This window comes from Aotus nancymaae, unplaced genomic scaffold (genome assembly GCF_030222135.1).
Source record: "Aotus nancymaae isolate 86718 unplaced genomic scaffold, 86718_ANA_hifiasm-v0.15.2.pri h1tg000053l, whole genome shotgun sequence".
NCBI classification, from domain to species: Eukaryota; Metazoa; Chordata; class Mammalia; order Primates; family Aotidae; genus Aotus; species Aotus nancymaae.
In genome coordinates this window covers 11,050,355-11,072,731 of record NW_026988467.1, presented here as the reverse complement: position 1 = coordinate 11,072,731, position 22,377 = coordinate 11,050,355, and the positions used below count along the sequence as shown (strand labels likewise).

Genomic DNA, 22,377 nt, shown 5'->3' with positions numbered 1-22,377 from the left:
TGTTAGCTGGCAGGCATGGGCTGTGTCTGTAATTGTTAAAAATACTTTCAAAGGATATAAACCTATCGTTAATTCTATGTTGAAATAATTTGGCACGGCGTGTATTTCAACTACAGTATCTGACACCAATTCATTGAGGTCTATCAAATGGTTGGCTCCTACGTGAAGGCAAAGTTAACGCAGATTTTTTTCACTAAACTCGCTCGTAAAATTCAATCACAGGAGCTTAGCATAAGAACGAAGACAGTAAGAGTATAAAACTGACAGCTGTAAACATATACATTGGCTATAGAGAAATTCCAAGACAATTCCAGAGTGACACCGTGAATCCGTAAGAGAAATCCATTTCATGGGCAGGTTCATCAGTCTCCTAAAGGCAGTGAACTAAGGTACCTCCATGGGTTTGTAAGGGCCAGCTCTCGAAAACTATCCAGAGTCAAGCACTTAGCATCAAATAGATTACTTGTTCTAAACATAAAGTACATAGGATGGTAAAGAGAAGGAAACATTTTGTTTCAGAACTAAGCTACTTCACCTGGCCCCAAATACGTGGTGAGAAAGGAACTGATTGCACTTTTACCCAAACTTTTGTTTCATTATCTCCACAAATCATTTACTTAACTCATGTGTTTTGGGAGCTTAAAAGAAAAAAAGCAGTTCGTTATATATATATGTTATACTCAATACTCTCCCGTCTAGGTCACTTGTCCCACCAACATCACTTACCAGCACAGAACCAAGAGCCAAAATCTATTGTGTTTTGGTTTTTGGCTTTCTTGGAGACAGGGTCTCACTCTGTTGCCCAGGCGGGAACACGGTGGTGCGATCACAGCTCACTACAGCCTTGGCTTCCTGGGCTTAAACAATACTCCCATCTCAGCCTCCTGAGTAGCTAGGACGTGTGTGCCACTGTGCCTGGCTTTTTTATCTTTTGTAGAGATGGTGGTGGGGGCGGTGTCTTATTATGTTGCCCAGGCTGGTCTTGAACTCGTGAGTTCAAATGATCCTCCCACCTCACCCTCCTGAACGAAGTGCTGGGATTACAGATGTGAGCCACCACATCTGGTCAAGACTTACTGTTAATGAGTGAGCAAACCATGTCCCAAAATCCATGTTCTGGAATTAATGCTCTTTGTTTACAAGGAAGGTCCTTGGGAGATCGCTCAAGGCCTACCATTTCTTTGTTTACATATGATATTAACAGGACCACAACCTAGCTTCCCAGCCCACAGACAATTCACAGAAGCGTATCTGAAGGATGCCAGGAGGTGCAGACAATATCTATGAATGACAGATGGAAGAGGAGATCTGAGGAATTATGCTCTTCTCAAAAGTCACATCTTAGCTTCCGGATTCTCTAGTGTAGGATCAGGATCTCCTATATGCCAGAATCATCTTTTCTACAACGAAGTATTAATTGATGGTTACCTTGACCTTGAACCCTCAAAGAAGGGCGAAATGGAGTCCAGTGTAGTTTTAAAAAGCAGAAAAGTAGCAGACACAATGAGACCACAGGCAGCAAATACCTGGCACTGCAGAACCACCTGCCTTCCTGCACACAAGGCAGCCCTGGGTCACTTAGCCAGCCCTCTTTCCCTGAGCGTGAAAATCCGGTTCTATGCAGCACCCTGGGCAACTGGATGGAAACCTACTTATCAACCATGGCTTGGAGAGACTTCTGTGAAGAGAGTTGGGGGAAAAGTTGACCTGAGGGAGTAAAGCTCATCCATCCTCTGGGCTGGTCAGTATCTAGATCTGCTCCTTCCTTAACAATGCTGGATAGATAAGGCTCCATTCCTGGTAAACACACAAAGGCCTAGCTGAAACCTTGGACATGCCGATTTCCCAAGAACATACAAAATGGGTTCATCCCAGGAAGGGCAAAGACATCCATTCACTCCCAACACACTTTTCAGCTCCTTCAAATCAGCTGGTGCTTCTTGTCCACACTCTGGCAGGTGCTAAGTCACGTTCACTGCTGCTTAAAGGAGATGCCACTAGAAGAAGCCACAGGGGCATGACCAGGGGCTCTCTTCTACCCCCTCACTCCCAGATCCGCAGATGAGAGGTACAACAGACTTGTGATTAAGAGACGAGTTAGACTGCCTGGACTTGACTCCTGGCTCCACCTCCTACCATCTGTGACTTCAGGCAAATCGCTTGACTTCCCTGTGCCTCAGTTTCCCCATTTATAAAATGGCACAATATAAAAGTATTCATAGGGTTCTTTTGAAGATTAAATGAGGTAATACATGGAAAGCCCTTCCTTAACATCGTGGCCAGCAAGCACATTATTGGGCATCACCCTTTCATTATTATGGTTTCAGCAACTTGAGGTTATTTGGTCTTCATGGTTTTACAAAGCTAATGAAATGCTTTCTTCTGAACTTACCTTTTAAAAACTGACATTTGGTTTTGAAAATCAAAACCAAGAGAAATAGAAAGTTACAGGGAAAGGTGATAGAATAAGAATGAATCACTTTTTCTCACTTTCAATTGAAAAATGATTTCCTGTCTTACAGCTCACTTTTCTTTAGTTCTGATGCGTAGGAGCACCTGCTATAAAAAGGAAGCAGCTCTGGCCTGGCAAAGACACAGCAAAGGCCCCCGGTGTCAGTGGTGGCCAAACCAGGAGTTACAGGCCACTCGAGAGCTTTCTCTCTGGGCAGAGGCAGGAGATGATGAGGGAATGTTCTGGCTACTGCAACGCATACTGTCATGAAATCTTATACATGGCATGCCAGGCTCAACTTCTCATCAGATTCAAACTGAGATTAGAGAGGACATCATTCAGTCATAACAGTGATGCTGACAGCAGCTGATGTGGACAGCACTCGCTAGGGTGGACAGCATCTGTGGCCCTTACAGGCTCCTCTAAAGTCTTTGTGGCAATCCTTTGTGGTCAGATTGATTTTCCCCATTTCACAGACAGGAAAACGGGCTCAGAGAGGCTGAGTAGCTTGCATAGGTTAAGCTTATGGAACTATACATGGTAAAGCCACAATTCAAATATTTTATTCATTCAACAAATATTTATTGAGCAACTACTACATGCCAGGCTCTGTTCTTTTAATAGATGCTGGGAATGCAGCAGTGAAGAAGTTCCTGCCTGGGAAGAACTCTCATCCAAGAAGGGAGAGATCATAGAGCAAACAAATCTAACGAGTCCACAACAGAAAGTACGGAAGGCTTGAGGATCTTCAACAGTGAAGCACAAGAAGAGGAGGGATGAGGGACCGGGCAGTGTGGCAGATCGATGGTCAGGAAAGGCTTCTTGGAGGAGGTAACAGCTGATCAGACTTCCAGGTCCAGAGTCGACGCTCTTACCTACATTCCACTGCTTGTCATGAAATCACAGAAGAACCTCAACCCAGGCTAGTGCTGGCCTGCACCTCACCATCTCTTTTGTGGAATGAAAGTGGACTTCAGGAAATTCTGAACTTTGTATTTCCATTCTTATGTAATCACAGCAGGCCAGGATGAACTGAGGCTCTGTCTCGACTTGCATTGCTACCACAAAGGGCCCTGGTCTCAGACCGAGAAAGGCTCCAGGATCCCAGGAGAATGAATGTCCAGAGCCCAGGTACTAAGCTTGTCCAACACACAGCCCAACACACATTCATAAACTTTCTGAAAACATTGAAGTTTTTTTGCGGTTTTTTTTTTTTTTTAAGCTCATTAGCTATCGTTAGTGTTACTGAATTTTATGTGTGGCCTAAGATAATTTTTCCATCGTGGGTCAAAGAAGTCAAAAGGTTGGGCATCCCTGCTCTATACTCTCCATGAGCTGTGGCTTAACCGCTCCGCACTTGCCTAGGCAGAGAATAGATCATTCTAGGAGCCTTCAGGAGTGTTCTAAAAATTCTCACAAAAGCTCTAGCCTCACTGAAGGATAGAACCACCCACTGATGAAATGAATAGAAACATGTTTCTCGGTTTCCACGAAGGACTTTCTCTTTCAGGGCTTTTGAGAAGTGAGTCGTTTCTGCAACAGCCTCTCCCACAAGTTCTTTCGTGATCACCATCATCCAAGTTCACCACATGCTGCCCCTTTCCACCCGGGGCAGGCTACTAAGACCTGGCGGTTTCCTCAGCGGTGCCTCCCTAGGTCTGTTTTCGTGAGGACTTGAGCACCTGGCGCCAGTTAAGTGTTTGTGGTCACCAGCAGGCCACCACGGCCATCGGCCACTGGATCCTCACTGGGAACACGTGCCGCCTCCTCTAATGTGCACGGCACATGGCACATAACAGGTAGGCGGCACAGAGCTTCACTGCAGGCCAGGAAGCTGGGACTCAGCCAGCAGCGTGCCCTGCCTCTCAGTAACTAACAGTACCCAGGTAATGAACACCCAGATGGGTAGGCATTCAATGCCCATGTTTTTCTTGCGGTCCTACACACACCGTCTCCACAGCAAAACTGCTCTCTGGCCATCAGCATGTCATGTGGGGGACACAACAGTTAGGTACATTCAAGTGTCTCTAAAACCCAAGAGCAGTTGGGTTTTAGTTGGAGTTGAACTTAGCTCTGGAATCAGATGGCTGGGTTTGGGGTCCCCACTTGTAGCTGTGGAACATAATTCAAGTGATGTTGCCTCTCTTGGACTTGGTTGATCTATCTGTAAATGAGAATACTATCTCTGTCAGGTCGTGGGAGAGCTCAAAATATAAAGCACTCAGAAAAGCGTTCTGTGCGTTGAAAAGGCCAGTGACACTCCAGGCACATCCTCAACTCCCTCCATGGTGGTTAGCTACACCCCAAGGGTCCTCTAAGAGTCCGAGGACAGAGTCCTTCAGATCTACAGCCTGACACCTTGATGATCCAGATTGGCTGTAGAAAGATGTTTTCTGAATGGCTAACTGAATCACAACAGGAGAATGTGCCTGAATTCACAAGTCCAATAATAGCTTGGAAATCGAAGCCATCTGAAAGTGTTCTAAACTCTAGCTGGGTTGGCACGGATTGGATGCGATTATAAAAAGCAAGTGAGAAGAGAATGTTACTGCAAGGAAAATTGAATCCATATGAGTTTTAAATAACTTCATTCCAGTAAAAAAATATTAAATATATTTTGGGGCAATAATTAAATACTAAGACAAATTCAACTGCTGTATATTGAAATTGCTTTTAAATTAAAAAATTTAAATTGCCACAACTGTCTCCTAAGGCCTAAATGCCCTTTCGTAAACTTACCTGTGCAACAAATTCCAGGTCTTTTATTTTAAAAGTGAGTCCTATATTAAATGTATATTTAGATTTAATGCTAAGATTCAGTAGATATCTAAGTAGGATTCCATATTATGTCATAGGCTCCTGTTAGTTAAAACATGGATAAGGAAATATTCTTAGCTTAAATCAGTTCTGAATCAGAACAGAAACCTGGACTTTAAAATCCACCTGTAGCTTTCTGTGGTTGCTGAAATGACACTCCAGTTCTCTCTCCCCTCACGAAGTAACTCAGCTGGCACCTATGAAAGGATGCTCAGAAACATGGCTTCTGCTGACTTCCTGCCGTGGTTTACTAGTTGGACATGGGAAGGCACATTTAGGCGCCAACGTCTTCCATAAAACGTTGATGTTCTCCAGAATGTCCACCTAAATTTCTATTTAAAAAAGAGCTGAAAGGAAATCCAGCTGGCAGACAGGAGGCAGAAACGCAAGCATGTACAAATCTTATTACCCACAACAGGTCGACAAGTTTATTCCAATAAAAGTATTTCTGGTGCCTTTTAATGACTCACAATTGGATGTAATTTCTGCAACTGCAAGTAATTTAGAGTCATGATGGTTTTCTCAATTCTTATTCTTAATCCAGAAAACTAAATGAAACCTCCACACACCCCCTCCAGGTTCTAATTCTAAACTTTAAAAATAACGTTTGGGTAGAAAGTAAATACCTCTTTGTTTTGCATGTAACACACACACACTTTGGTGAAGTGGGGAGGCACAGCCTAGACCAACTTTCTTTTTGGGTTCATGCCCAGCAGGTCAAGGTTCTCCACTGTTATCTGAGGAGATGCCTGATCATCCCAGGACCTTTAGAATCATCTCCAAAATCAAAGGGTATCACTATAATGAGCTTGGCTTCTGTTAACAGTCACATTGCCGTTGGTAAAGCAGATGGCTCTATAAAGCCAGCTTGATGGACTTGATCTGACTGGTCTGTGACGGGGGTAGTATATTCCACAGTGAGGGGAAACTAAAGGCACATCGGTCCGGGAGCAACTCCTAATAATGTCTCACTGCACCGGGAAGATCTCCTCGCCCACAAATGACTGTTCTATTTGCTCACTAACGCTGGAAAAGCTTTTATGGAGAAAGTATTGTGGCCTGTTTTCTACATTTAGAAGAAATAAATTTTTATTTTTTTAAAAAACCTACCTATAAAAATGGACTGCACAGTGTAGCTTGGAGTTCAAATCCCAACCTGCCACCACCTTGGGAGTTGTGTGCCCTTGGAACAAAGTCATTTTCCCCAAATCTGTTTCTCCATTGGTAAGTGGCACCAACCGCAGGCTGTCATTGCCAAGACTTGTTTTGTAGATGCTCAGTGAAGTACCCAGCACACAGCAAGTGTTGGAAAGCCACGCCGAATCCACTGTAAAGTGTTAGATCATTTCCACCACCACTAAGAGGAAGCAGCACAAGGGCAGAAGGTGGGGAGGGAGAAAGTGGCGTGACCCTGCATAGGTGGCAGCAAGGACTGGCCCTGGGGCCTCAGGGCTGCAGCACAGAGATCTGTGGCACCATCAAGCAGCACTTTTGCGCTTTCTTCCCTACGTGGCACACACTCAAACCTCAAACCTTATTCAACTTCTATTTTGACATTAGATGTTTTGTCTAAAATCTTAATGGTCACATGAATGTCATCATTCCCACCCATCTGGACCTTTATTCCTTTTATCCTATGATACTGTGTATTCAAGGTCCTGCTTATGAGGCAAACCCTTCAGGGAAGGTCAAGCCCCCAGAAGCGCAGGGCCCAATGGGGCTTGGGCCTTGGAATCAACGTAAGCCAGAAAGAAAGTACACAGAAGGCCCGTGGTGCCTTCACCCTCAAGGCCCACCACCTCCTCTTTCCACCAAGTGCACACGGCTCAGGATTGGCTTCAGAATAACCCTAATGCCTCAGCCCTAGATGCAGGCCTGCCCAGCCTTAGGAAGAATGGGAAAACAGCAGCGCCCACTTTGCAGGATGATTGTAAGGAGCACATGTGGCACTGCGAGGCCTAAACAACACACAGTCCTGTAGCAACTGAGAGCCACACTTACATTATTTTTCCCATATTAAATCCAGAAATTTTCCTGTGCCTTGAATTTACCTGGGGTCCTTAAAGCACATATTACCCAGGAAGGCCCAAGCCCTAAATGGACTAATTGGAAAGTCCACTTGTAGGGCACCTTGGAACTAGTGGTTTTAACAAGCTCCTCAGGTGAAGTGTGGAACCCATGGCGTTGGAGGGCAGGGCTTGCGGCTCCCCGTTTTGTTAAAAGTCTAGCAAACTGGCCCGTCCACACCTCCAAGGCCCTGGAACATCTGCTCAGTAGCAGTTTCAATAGCAGTGCTTTACCAGAGCCTTCACCAAGGCTGCCTGAAGCGGCAGCTGCAGCAGGGGTGGTACCATCAGGCAGGACAGAGGCCATGGCTGCTGGGCCTATAAATGCTGATGAGGAACGACAAGCTATTTTCTGTAACTATCAGCCTCATTTTTGAAGCACTTGAAATGTGGCCTTTATATCCGAGTCAACCCTTTTCTCATCTGCCTGTGCTCTAATCCACTTTCAAGGTAAATTGCCCTTTATGATTCTTTTTATGGATTTAAGTCAATATATTCAAAGCGAGGTTCAATATCAAATCAAAATCCACATGAATAAAATATCAAATGCATTAAGTGAGCTATAATTTTAGTAGAGTCATTTTAAGTATTAAAAGCCTGCAGTCATCTAGCGATCGGCGCTCAGATATTAAGCTAGAAGCATCTCCTTGACCACCTAGCCTTTGGGGAACTGTGACAGCGAGGAGGTTTGGAATATGAAATATAAAATGGGCAGAAAAGCCACTATGAAAAAATAAGCCCCACAGAGGTCAGGATTTTTGTCCATTTTGTTCAGTGCTGTATTCCTAAGCACCTAAAACACAGCCAGGCATACACTAAGTACTCAATGAATTAAGTTGATTTTATAAAGTACTTGTAACAGCCAAGTTAAGACAGCCAGCCTAGCACGGCATTCACCAGAAGCACTGCCAAATGTGTCAACGCTAACAGGGACAGAAGGCTTTAATTAGCTTTTGATTTTTAAAGAAAATGTTTACATCTATAATAAAAGAGCCAACGCAACCCGAACAGGGCGCTTCTCCCTTGGAGAGACGGATGTGACGTGGTTCCTTGGTGACTCCTCCAGTAACCATCCGAGTCCCTGTCATGTTCCAGGCGCTGCTGGCAGAGCCGGGGACACTGTGGAGACCTAGCCATTGCCCCACCCTTTCAGTCCAGTGCTTGTGTCTGACAGCATCTAGGACCAGGAAAAAGATCTCCTAGAAGGAGCACTCAGAAACCAGTCAGTCCACAACTCTCCACTTTTTGCAGATTGGGAACTGTGATCCAGAATGTAAAAGAACTCGCCCAAGGCTAAAACACCGAAGACAAAGCCATTGAGGGCACTTGTTGGAGGCCTGTTTACTTCTGAAGGCGCAGGGAAGAGATGAACGGCCAGCAGATGGGTTACGATGGAAACCCAGTTCTCCCCCAAGACCATGCTCTTTCTCACAATGTTAACTCCTCACAGGGCACTGTTGTATATTCAGTACTCATTTAAAACTACTATTATTGAAGACCACTTCCACAGCCTCTCTCCTCCGCGTCTTTCTAAGGGAGGAATATCGTATGCCAGAATCTGGCCAAGGGAGGCTGGCTATCCCTTTGCCACCTTTCCCCAACAAGGAGTGACAGACAGATGTGGTTACCAAAGTGCTATGATGATGAACTACAGGAAACCGCTTATGGTCAGCCATTTTTAATTTTAAAAAGCCCCAGCTATTTCATATAAACTGAGTATGTCACAACTTTTTGGTTTCATTCTTTGGAGATCCATAGAAATAAACATCAATCCACAAACTAGAATAAACTGTCAGGAAGCAAAGAGGATGCTAGACCCCATCAATGAAATTATTCTATATTTTACTCTTACCCAAGTGAGTTCACAAGGTACTTCTCGGCACCGCTGTCTGACTACATGTCCACCCTCTACAGAGAATTCCAACTGGAATGAGCACATACTCAGTTACTGTCAAATAGAAACAAGTGAACAGATGCCAGGTGAGCTGAGTAGATGCCGCACTTTCAGAGTGCGGGCTTTCAACGGTCCTCCACACACCCTGTTTTCCCCCTAACTGCTCCCAATTATGTACAAAATGCAGTCCTTTCACAGATGTTTAGAAAGTTTTTTATTGGTTACAGTGATATAAAATGCATTAAATTCTCCCCTAGTTATTAAGTGTTTGCAGCAATAGCACAAAAAATCTTTTTTTAAATACATCTGACAAGCCCCAATGATTTCAATGCTGGGAGGGAAAAACAGCAAACACCATTCTTGTCTATCTATCATGAACCTCTCTCTGTCTCAAGGCTACATTGGTTAAAATCAACGGACAACCCTTTTTTGTATGTCAAATTGTAAATTTTAATGTTTCATTAGAATAGTCTTTTATAGCACTCTCCAAAAAGAAGCAATAAAATAACTAACAGCAAACTTCAGTACAGGAGCACTCTCCGGGTTAACAACGCCAACAAAAAAAGTGAAATGTAAATCACATATAATACAATTGAAGCGTCCAAAACAATTTAAATAATTTTAAATATTTTATTTTTAAACTGCTACAAATGCTTTATACAATATTTCGACATAAAGTCCCCATAACAGAAATGTAACAAAATGGGAATGATAGTGGAAGGATTAAAGTGGCACAAATTCACCAAACAAATATTAAACTACAAATTTTTAAGAGGTAGATTACTTTTGAAGTTGAGAACAAAAAAACAGTATGAATAAAACCTAGCCGTTTTCCACCAACTCAGTCATTAATTTAGAGGGAGGCATAAAAATGCAAGGAGAAATGGTATTAATATACTTAAGGAAGAGGCCAATTTGTTTTTAATCTCTATCAGAGATGGAAGTGTAAAACCTGGTATGCAAATTCATTTATACTTACATGCAGACATACATCTATGCAGGCCTGGGATGCACCTGTGCATTGATATATTGCTACAGTCTCTGATAATAGTTATAAATTAGTGCCAGATAAGAACCTGAGAGGATAACGTCCATTTGGATATACAAACACAATACCAGAATAGGCATAAAAGAGAGTCCATATCCAAACTGGTTTCCTCTCCATTACGCTGGCAATCTATTTGTGATTTAAAAAAAACAAACAAAAAAACCCAAAAAATACCAGGGTAAGAGATCAGCTAAATGCCTCTCTCTGTCTATAATTAATTTAAAAGAAAGGTATCAAGAGCTGATATGTGACCAAAACGTTTTAAATGAGTGCATCCAAATTTGTCATCCCTGAAACCTACAACAAACTACTGCTAAAACAGAGAACTTGCTTTGCAAGGTTAAGTTCAAATCATTCCTTTCTCTGCTACATGCCAAAAATAAGGGCCATGCTCAGATCTGAGGTACCAGTCCCGTGACGAGGCGCCAGTTCATCTGGCCTGTCTTACAGTGCCCTTCTCTTTGGATCTCAATCACCCAGGAGCCCAGCATGCGCGTTGGGCCCCACCGAAGCAGCAGATGCCTGACTCTAAGCCTGCCGGCAATCAGTTGTATGTTAGGATTTTTGAGTCAGCTTCAACTGGTCTTGCAAGCTTGGTAGATTTCGTATCCTTTGCCGTAGTGCTTATCCTAAGTTGAGCATGCAATACCTTTTAGTCAATTAAGGTTTGTTTTGTTTTGGGGGCTTTTCTACAGGAAGTTCCTAGAAAATAAGAAAACTGAAGATAAATGACAACATAACATAACCTTACATGAATTGCCCATGTTAACGAAAAAGGTGAACAGACCATAAGACAAATGTTATTCAGACAACAACAAATAAATGACTGAAGGCATTTAGGAAGGAGCATCCTACTCAGAAGACATAACCTGCAAGGAACTACATGCATTTCCAAGGGGTATAGCAGAGATGGAGACGTGAGAAATTGGCACTTTATTTTTTTAATCAATTCATGGTAAAAGAAAAAACTTGGTCTAGAATTTCATTTTGCTTCTCTACCTTCAAGTTTTCTTGACTGGCTGCAATGGGAACTCGGTCCGAAAAGAAAAAAGTGGCTCTAAAAGGAGCGTTAAAGAACATAACACCACCTTGGGGTTTACCAAGGTGAAAGGTTTAGGAAGTGAGTACAGAATATACCTCTTTCCTTCCCTTTCTGCTTTATGGGAGCCCATGGAAATGAACCCTTAGCAACAGATTTAAACTTAGCACTACAGAAAGCCATGGTGCGGGGTTGGGGTGGGTCACTGTATTAAAAGCTGCAGCAAGAGAACCTGAATGACTGTGGCATGCCTGGTTTCCTGTGTTTTGTCCTAAGAAAAATATTTGGAGCACATGGCTTTTTTACACCCTGTCTGGCACTATGGCTTGTGTTCCAGGAAATGACCCTCAGTGTTCAGTAGAAAACTCATGGAAAAAAATCACATGGCTGATTGCAAGCATATACTTGAAAAACTGTGGAATCCTAAAGTGGCATTCAAATGTAAAATATCTGAGTATTGAAAACTAGCTCCTAATCACAATCTGTTGTAAGGAAATACACAGGACAAGGATGTGCTGCCTGTTTTGTAGTAAGTCCCTGCCTACCCAATGTAAGTAAAGCAAGCTGCAAACAGAGTGAAAGTGAGTATTCCTCAACACACAATAAATGTGATGATTCCTTGTGTCAGGAATCCTCCCTACACAAAATTTAGAAGTAGAACTATACTTAAACAGGAAGACGACTGTAGTTCAAACAACTCCTTATCAGTGTAATACAACAAATATGCACTGAGGACGAGGCCTGCTCTGTAAGAGCCTTGGGCAGGACGTTAATGACAATCATCACATTCCCCAGGTCTGAGTTTAGGAATCCCAGTTTTGTACTAAATTGACTACAAAGTACTAAGACCAAAACAAATACTTGGAAGAAATGTCCACTTTTGTGTCCAGATAGTCAAACTATATCTTGATGAACATCTGTTTTCCAATTCCCAAGAACACTTCACAGGTTTATGGCAACTTGGTAAGTGGACCCCTGGATCACATTCCTGACCTGTAGATGTGTCCACAGCATAGTTCCAGCACCTCACACAGAGGAGGAAGAGTTGCCACCAATGCCTGTCATTACTGTCTACAGTTAGAACAATACCAATGTTTTCTTTCTTATCTGATTCTTCTGTGCTTCCTTTTAGGCCAAATGTCACTCCAGCAAGGTAACCCTCTGTTAACTATTAAACAAAGCAAAATAATGACAATTAACTGGAGCAAAGAAGAGACAGAATTTTTAAGGCACGTTTGTAGCCTTAAGGGTTCTTTAAAAGACACTGCGTAGAGGCTATTTGAATGGACTTCATAAATTTATAGTCACTCTGACAGCTTTTCCTTACAGAACGTAATTTTTTCAAATCAACTTTAACCTTGAACTGTGTAAGTATGACCCAGTACAAAACAAGTGTTTCTTTTAGGTACTGAAGACAAAAAGGGATAGAAACAGTAGTACATCCTGAAGCATCAACCACCTGGGAGGCGTTTTATAGTACAATCTGTGAAAATGAAGGCATATTGTGGTTGCTGAAGACATAAGCAACTTGTAAAGGACTCAATTTGATCATGTCCTGTTGGTGCAGCACCTCCAGAACACAGACTAAGTGCAAACAGGTGCACAATTCAATTACTAAAGGCAAGCAGGTTTGACAGCTGATAACATAGGTGCTTATTTTCACCAGCACTAACCTCCAAGATGCTGCCTATGCATGTGCCGTGGCCAGAGACTGATCATTGGTCAGACCTATAGCAACTAAATATTTAAAACATTTATGAAGTAGCTTTCTAAAAATCTGAACCATTAATCCTACAGTAAATCATTCAAATCAGCCTTGGCTAATGAGTCTTCTCTCTTTAGCTGTGATTTAAGGCAAGCCAGCATTAAAAATTCTACCTGATTAATTATGCAGGGCTAATGGCACCCCTGTGTCCTCATGACCTCTCCAAAATGGCAGTCACGCCCACACTTATCCCTAATTCTGCTTGCTTAAAACACCAGAGAATTTTCAGACACCAAAGTTATAGCTGTGGAAGCCTAGAGTCAGGTCAGGTGGCATACTCTGAAAAGACAGGATTTAAAAGTATTCTGTAGAAACGCTATCTGATAAGAGTAATTTCACACGAGACTGACCTATAGGCATTATTCAGAAATAGCAAGAATTCCAAGAACGCACATCCACTTTGGACAAAGGAGAAAGTGAGAATCCAATATAACAAATTTACCACTGCCACCTCTCTTCATCTGTCACTGAGAACAGTTCTTAACATAGGAAGCACATGCAATAAAGCAGTAAGGTCACTTCAAATCTAGGACGAATCCTTCCATCATGACCAGGGACACAAAGGCACTGACAAATGAGGCTGGGTATCGCACAGGCCTGAAAAAGCCACAAGGGTCTTGTCCAGAGTTCCCAGCACGTCTCTCCTACTCTGCCTCCCATCCAGAACCTGACTTGTTTACTGTCCTATGGCTGAGCTCAGGAGGTGGGGAACAGGGCATAAGGCCTTTTAAAGGACTATGTTTTGTTTTTACCAATGCAATAAATTATATATATATATATATATATATATATTTTTTTTTTTTTAAGAGACGAGGTTTCGCCACGTTGGCCAGGCTGGTCTTGAACTCCTGACCTCAGGTGATCCACCCGCCTCGGCCTCCCAAAGTGCTGGGACTATAGGCATAAGCCACCGCGCCTGGCCTAAATTGTTAAAATTTCAACATTGGCAATGAAAGAAAGTCTCAGGTACTAGATCTATGTTGAAGTCACAGAAATATTAAACTAGACTGTAACATGGTTTTCTAATGAACTTAGTGACCCATCTTAACCTAAGAAATGATCTATGATCAGGAAATAAGACACATGACACTGAGCTATTATCCAAGATATGAAGGAAGTTTGAGAGGATTTCATCTTTTCTTACAGAGTACTTTTGAGAGCTTTTCTATAGTTTTAAATTCAAATACACCTGACCACATTAAAGAAGTGGCACCACTTTGTCAGTCCTAAGTCTGAAATTAAAACTATTTATTCATCTCTAAGGCATCCAAAGCTGTGACCCTTCATGCCTATAACTTATGCAACAGCTATTTCCTTTAGGTGTTTAGGTCAAAATTTTACAGGAAAAGAAAAAAAAAAGCAACAAGAAACCAAAAAACACCCATAGGCAAGGATACTGTCACCTTCCTGGTCCTTCCCTCCCACCAGCTCCTGAGCTTACCTGAAGTCCTTCAGCTCCTGCTTGGCGCTGCCGTCCTCTCTCTTGCTCTCACTCGAGTCAGCAGCAGCTGCCAGCTGAAGGCTTCGGGTGACTGGCCCCCCACTCCGCTCTCTAGATTTTATATTGAACCGGTCTGTTCTTTTCTTACTCGCCAAGGCTGATTTGCTTTGTAAAACAGCTTTGCTTTTCTGTACCCTCACGTGCAGGCTCCGCGATGTTTTGCTGGAAAGCTGAGCAGAATGACTCTTGGCCACAGCTTTGGGTTTTTTCCCCTCAACATGAGTTATTTTGGCCATTCTTACCGGGCTGGAGTTCCTTAAAGAGGAGGAGCTTGGTTTTTTGGATTTCACCGAAGCTGCAAACTTGACATTCTGCTTGGACCTGAAGGATGAGGAAGGGAGCGGGACTTGGGTGGGGCCTGAGCTGCGGGCTCTGGTCTTGCCCAAAGGAGTCTGCATGCTTTGCATTTTAATCTCTGCATCCGCTGTCCGTCTGCGGTGGTTGCTGTTGTTTTTGTCACTACCTGCAGGTGATGAGTGCCCACCTTTCTTAGATGAATGAGAAACTTTTTTTTTGGGAGGAGAAAGGGGTTTTTTGGGACAGCTGAAAGCAGCGTGTTTATTCAGGCTTCCAATGTAAGTGAACTCTCGATTACAGTAAGGGCAGATGTGAGAGGATGACTCACAAGCATTTTTCAAGTCAGCCTTCTGCTTTGCAGATTTGTTTTTCTGAAGGATTGCTTTCTGTACAAGCTGATTTTTTTTCTTCAATGCATTTAATTTGAGTTTATTCGACGACATTTTGCTGAGCTCAACACTAAAGTTTAGCCTTTTGGGCTGTCCCATTCGTCGGAAGGCGTTTTTCCCAGAGTTATCTAAAATCACCACACCATTTTTGGGTTGCACAGTTTGTTTTAACGGTACCGGATTTTTCTTAGGCGTATACCTCTTCTTGTCACTTGCAGAAGCACACGCCAGGATATGTTTGTGCAGCTCAGGCATGTTGTCAACACCTTTTCCACACTTTGTGCAGCGGATGGCAGTAGTAAAAGTCTGTGGAATATTGTGTGTAGTGAAATTTGTGGCCGTCACACCAATCCCCATGGGGTTTCGGTGATGGTACTGAAATGGAGGTGGTTTAAAGCTTGGGTAATGCTGATTGAGGCCCAGTCGAACATCTGGATCTTTCGTCTTTATTCCAGAAGCCATTATTTTTATAGTCGTGTAAAGCTCTTCAGAGGAATCGTTTAACTCCTCTTCCTCTTTAGAAGTTTCTAAAGGATCTTCTGGCAAGCTCTGCATATGCTCTACATGGGCTTTGCTGGGATCTGTAAAGTTTTGGGGCCTCAGAGTCCCACTTTCAAACTCATGATGTGTGCACACCTTATCTGGGTGGAGATCTCGCTGGTGCTGCTGCAAATTGCACAAGAAAGCAAATTCTTTTTTACAAACAGAACACACAAAGATATTCCCAACTCCGTGAAGCAAAAAGCGATGTTCTGACAAGTCCGTTTTATCCTTAAAAAGCTGCACACAAAATTCACATTTGAGGGGCCATTCTTCAGCATGAATAGATAAATGTTTGGTTAGATCTTTAATGGAAAGAAAAGGTGATTCACAGACATTGCAAACAAAGTTTTTGTTGAATGTTTCCTGAACAACAACATCCTGTTCAGCAGCAGACTGGGGCTCTTCCCTGGGTTTCAGACCTTCATTCTCCAATTCCTCCTGTTTGAAAGACATCATGGGGAGAGAAGCCTCCAGATTATCACCAGAGGAAACAACAGATGATATCGCGGAGAGAGGAGGTGGAGAAGGAGAAGAGGAGGAAGATGAAGAAGAGAATGAAGAGGAGGAGGAAGATGAAGAGGAGGAAGAAGAAAGCGTTGGAGGCCCGGGTGAGGCAGCAGATGTCAGAGGCTCCACGGGAGGAATGGGAGAGGGAGAGGGGGACACTGTTGGGGACAGAATTGGAAGTGGGGACTGTGCGGTGGCATTTGAGAGTGGAGAGGGGCATGGATGTGGAGATGCGCTGGAAGAGGGGGCTGGAAGAGGTACAGTAGGAAGGAGGGGAGGGGGCGGAGTGGCAACAGTTAATACTGGGGGACAGGGTGGAGGGGAGGAGGGATCTGTGGGAATCAAGAGAGGAGGCAGCCGACCAGAAGAAAGTGAAGGTGTCTGCAGGGCAGGTGATGAAGGACAAACATCAGGTGGGGACTCAACAGTAGGGGCAGGGAAACCAGAGTCCGGACCAAGGTCAGGATCTGGCTGAGCTTCTAGGGATTTACAAGGACTTGGGCTCCTAGTCACATCTGCAGGGTTTTCTACAGGTAAATCGATGCCATTATATTCATTGAGAAGAACCTTCTGTAGCATGCAAGTGGTTGGTTTCTTTTTCTTTACAGCACTACAAGTAGGCTGCACTGCATGATTTTCTTTGAATTCCTTGCCTTCAGAGTCACTACAAGGTTTTTTATGCACACTGAGATCTAAGACAGATTCCCACTGGACCAGAGTCTTGCCTGTACCCTCAGCCTTCTGTTTGACACCACTGGATAAATCCAATGGCTGCTGGTTGCACACACTGCTAAAAGCAGAACTGGCTGTCCACTCTTTAGACATTTTATATTCATCAAAGCATGGAGGGCTCACAGTTTCTCTCTCATCTCTCCCAGACAAACTCCATGCTGGTGAGTCACTATGACTTTCTAATTTGGATTTTTTGGAAGTCAGAACTGCATCGGTCCACACTGCTTTCCCATCATTTGGCTTTCCAAAGTCACGAAGGGCAGGGCTGTGCTGTGGAGAACTGGGAGGAGAGCTGGTCCGCCTCTTAAACCTACTTGAGGTCACAGGCAACATTGATGCAGGAGCAGACACACAAACAGGACCTAATTTAGCTATTTCAGTTGCTGAAATACCCGCAGGAGGAGTTAGTTTGTCTTGAGTCTGAAGAAGTTGCTTGAGCTTTGATGACAAATAAACACTTTTCTCTTTATGGAAAGACACTGCCTCCGTTGTTGATATGCTAAGAGGAAGACTTAAGGAGCAGGAGGGGACCATGGGGTCAGAATCTGTTTCAGCCTTAATTTTGGGCAGTGCAGGCGGACTCGCGGTTCTCCGCTTCTTGGCCTCATTATTTGTGCTGCCTGAAGGTTCTTTAGGAAGATCTTCTGTTACAGAGACCTGTGTGGTCTTTATATTTTGAGTAATTTCCACTGTAACTGGAGTGAGCAGACAATTTATACCATACAAATCTGCCGAAGTGGACTCCATCTCAATCACATCACAGTTACTAGTGCTGTTATTAGTCTGAATTTTACCATCAATATAGTAATTTAAGTTTTCAGAGATATTGCTAGAAATGTCCATGATGTACACATCATCGGCTTCGCCTTCCTCCTCTGGCTCTGTGCTTGGTACATAGACATTCTGGGTGGCCTGGGCCTGTTCTGCTGGAGGCTGGGGCTCTTCAAGGCCTCCTTTTCGCCGTACACCTTTGGGAATCAGATGGCGTTCGTGAACTCTACGCTGATGCCGTCTCATATTAGTATGAGTTCCAAAAACCTTTTTACAATATTTGCACGGATGAAGTTCTTTAACTTCCCCATTCTCTTCTACAACAGAAGAATTTACTGTGTCTTGGGAAGGCTTCTCTGAATTTATAATCAGACAGTCTTGCCCAAGATTGGGAGGACTCGATTCATCTTTTGAAGCAACGTTTTCTCCAGGTGCTTTGCCATCAGCCAGGTCCTCTGACGGCTGTAGTGTTAGGCTGGGTTTCCGCTTTAACCCTGCTTCGTGGCGCCGCTCGTGCCGCCGCCGGTTAATCTGTGTGCCAAAGGCTTTTCCACAGTACTTGCATTTGAAAGCATGATTGACCGTGGATATATGGATATGCATGTGACGCTCAAGCCCTTGTTTGGTTGTAAACTTCCTTTCACAATGCTGACACGGAAACATAAATGCTTCAAATACATCACCATTGGCCTCTTCTTTAGTTCTGGGGATTTGCGGGGCAGATGTTACCTCTGAGGAGTCTTCGAGAGTTTCTTCTGAAATCGTTTTTGGTTCCTCTAATAAATCTTCCGGCTTCTCATCACACCGTATTTCTGGCTCTTTCACAGAACTTTCATTTGGCATGCTGGCTTCTTCTTCCCCCTCTTCTTCCAACTCATCATCATCATCTTCTTCTTCTTCTTCATCCTCCTCTTCCTCCTCCTCCTCTTCCCCCAAATCATTCACCTCACAGTCTGCTGCTTCTAATCGCTCGTCTCGTTCTGGCTGTGGCTCCCAGGCATGGGCAGGGGTTGCTAGTTCTGGAGGCACCTCCTGACTGGCCACTTCCTGGAGGATGGCCGGCTGCTCAAGTGCTGAGGCCGCAGGCTTCTCTTCCTCTTCTTTAGGACCTAGAAAGCACATGGAAGCAGAAGCATGGAAGTGAAGCCTGGGAAACCAGCTACTTGGTGAACAATTTGTATGATTCAAGTTATTTCTCTTACCACCTAAAACATAAGGGAGATTATGATGAACAGTAAGTTACTTCTACTTTATATACTTCATTGATAGAGTTAGACGTGATATGAATCCATTTCATTCAGCTATTCATTCAACAAGTATTTACAGAGTACCAGCTACACACCAGGCAATATCCCAGGGAGTGAGGATACACACACGAACGCAAAAGACAAGGATGTCCACGAGGAGCTGGGATTTTGTGTTTAGTTGCACATACATACAACTCTGTTTACAGAAAATGCAGTGTTTAAAATTGTGTTGGAGTAGCCAATACTACATTTTAGGAAAGTAGTTGTAAATTCTAATTTCTCATGATTCTAAACTGAAAAAAAGTTCATTACTAGACATATCACCAGGTTAGATCCTTGGAAGTCTGTCTGGAGTAAATGATCCTCTCTCCTTCTTAATTAAAATGTTATATTCAGAAGCTAGAACACTTTCCAGAATCGTGTAATCACAGTTTTTCAAGCTAGACAATCTTTAGAGATCATCTCTTCTAAGCCTAGCCAAGTTATTAAGAACTCAGGAGCACCACACTAAAGGGAATGGGAATCTGCAGTCACTTCGCAGTCTCTAGGCCTAGCCCACCTGTGGTGTTTGGTAGAAGGTGGTCAGGGAAGGACTTGCTTACAAGGTGACAGTGGAGGACAGACCTGAGGAAAAGGAGGCATGCAAATATTGCGGGGGAGGAGCCCTACTGGATAGAGGAACCTGCAAAATGCATAAGTGCTGGGTTAAGAACATACTAGAGGGCCGGGCGCGGTGGCTCACGCCTGTAATCCCAGCACTTTGGGAGGCTGAGGCAGGTGGATCACGAGGTCAAGAGATCGAGACCATCCTGGTCAACATGGTGAAACCCCGTCTCTACTAAAAATACAAAAAATTAGCTGGGCATGGTGGCGCGTGCCTGTAATCCCAGCTACTCAGGAGGCTGAGGCAGGAGAATTGCCTGAACTCAGGAGGTGGAGGTTGCGGTGAGCCGAGATTGCGCCATTGCACTCCAGCCTGGGTAACAAGAGTGAAACTCCATCTCAAAAGAAAAAAAAAAAAAAAAGAACATACTAGATGTGTTCAAAGAACAGCAAAGACGTCAGTAAGGCAAGGTGGGGAAGTTGGGAAAAATAAGGGGAGGAGATGAGACTAGAGATGTAAATAGGGACCTGCTCACACAAGACCCTGGAGGCTGCTGGCTTTTACTCTGAGTGAAACAGGGAGCTACCAGCAAGACCTAACAGAAATATACAATCTGACTTGTTGTCAAGAGAATCACTCTGGTGACTACAAGGAAGATAGTGAACCCTAGGTGACAAGGGTGGAGGCAGATGGACAAGAGGGGGCCCACTGCATCCTCCAGGAGAGGCAGGATGGTGGCACAGGGGTGGCAGTAGGACAGGATTACAAGTGCTCTGGATATATTCTGGTGATGAAACTGACAATGCGCCTGCTGATTGGCCGTGGTGAGAGAGAAGAAACAAGGAAGATTCATGCAACTGCAATAATCCTGGCTAATGAAATGCTGAAGATCACAAGAGAAGCAACTGTGGTCTGTGTACATGTGTGTGTCGTGGGGAAACTAAGAGTTTACTTTGGACATGCTGAACTTTTAAGGTACCTGACTATAGACATCCAAGTGAATTTATTAAGTAGACAGCTTTATATGAATCTGGAACTCAAGAAAGAGGCTGGCCTAGAAATTTCAAAGCAATTTCTAGAGAAGGACAGAGAAGGTATTTAGAGCACTGGACTGGATGAGGTCACCTGGCAAGTGAACGCAGACAACAGGAATGAGAGGACTGTGTCCCAGATGACTCCAAAACTGAGGCGGGAAGAAAGGCCAGTGAGGTATCTGGAGAACCAAGAGAGGGGTGGCCCTTCAGTCAAGTAAGGAAATTGCTTCAAGGAGGAAGTGACCAGCTGTGTCCAGAACTCCTGATGGGTTGGATAAGATGAGGACTGAGAATGGAACATTCCATCTGCCAAGGCAGAGGTCTGGTGATTGTAACAGCAAGTGGAGTAGTGGGGACAAATGCCTAACAGAGTTCCTAAGAGAATGGAAGGAGGCAGAAGAGACAGGGAGCCTGTTAGCAACTCTTTCAACTTTACCTGTAAAGAAAAAGAAATGGGAGTAGAGACTGGAAGAAAACACAGGGACAACAGGAGATTCTTAAAGACAGAAACTATAATCGTGGTTTCCTGCTAGTAGGAATGGTCCCCAATGCTGCTGCTTCGACAGTCTCACTTGCTGCACTGTAGAATTGGGCCCATCTACTGCAGGCATTAGGAGAGTTAGGAAAGGCTCCATGGAGGAGGCAGAGCTATTGTGACTTCTCCAGACTATATTACCTGGCTGTTCCCCCAATCACTAGCAGATACTGACTTAGCACTCACAATCTGCCAGAACTAGGTAAACAAGACTGTCAAGATCCTTATACATACAAGAGCTTCACTTTAACAGAAGCCACACACAAACAACACTATAAAAAATTAATGCTTTTGCTTATGGAAGTATGGTACGGAAGCATCTCACATGGGCTTGATTAATCAGGAAAGGCCTCTTCAGGCTGAACCTGAAGGATACAAGAATCAAGGACAGAAGAGGAAAAGCAAGCAGGGAAGTATCAAAACACACCGAACACTGTAAATTAACACGGACTTATCTGGGGACAGTGGGGAGCCACTGAAGGTATTTGAAAGCAGGAGAGTGCCATCTGGGAGACTCGGCTGCAGGGTGGGTGAAGGGATGAGGGAAGAACATCACTGGAGGCTGAGGAGCAAGACTGAAGAGCGGAATTAGAATGGAGATGCTGGCTGCTGTGCTAAGAAGGAAAGGGGAAGGAGCAGTGGAGGCAGAAAAGAGCAGCCAGACCCTTAAGATCCGAAAGGCCTGCTACTGGACATGGGGAATAGGTCAATGCCAAGTATTACTCATAAAAGCTCACTTATTCAGTCCTAGCCCCCTTGCTGTTTCCCAGAAATATCAGCCTTACTTTTTCCCATCTGCTGCTACATTTACTAGCAATGAGGTTTCTGTTTCTAAACAGACACAGTCTTCTCTCCCACCAGACTAATTTCATAAATTCCATGAGCTTTCCACAAACTGGGAAACCAGTCGTTAGATGGTAGTAACGTATTTCAGATTAGGAGCTACCTCTCTTTTCAAATACATTTTCAACAGAGATCCACAATACTGCCAAACAAAAGCTGAAATGAGACAACAGAAAATACAACCCTAAGGTTCAGAAATTTCTTTATAGACTTCACTTTCGGTTAAAATCTGTGGCTTCTTTTGATGGGGAAAAAATGTCTTTCCCCATGACTGGTAAACAATCTCAGATTTA

The 22,377-nt window shown here is 43.8% G+C and overlaps 1 protein-coding gene across 4 annotated transcripts in view; it reads right to left on the bottom strand.

The window, feature by feature from the left end:
- PRDM2 (PR/SET domain 2) overlaps window positions 1-22,377 on the bottom strand; it is a 109,803-nt gene that overhangs the window by 25,210 nt on the left and 62,216 nt on the right. For 2 of the 4 annotated variants that reach the window (XM_012439935.2, XM_021668282.2), the window contains one exon: window positions 14,523-18,930. In XM_012439935.2, coding sequence (XP_012295358.2) covers window positions 14,523-18,930 — 4,408 coding nt within the window. Of the gene's footprint in view, window positions 1-9,426; window positions 12,485-14,522; window positions 18,931-22,377 lie in introns of those variants that run through there. The other 2 variants (XM_012439937.2, XM_012439936.3) reach the window with 2 other exon arrangements.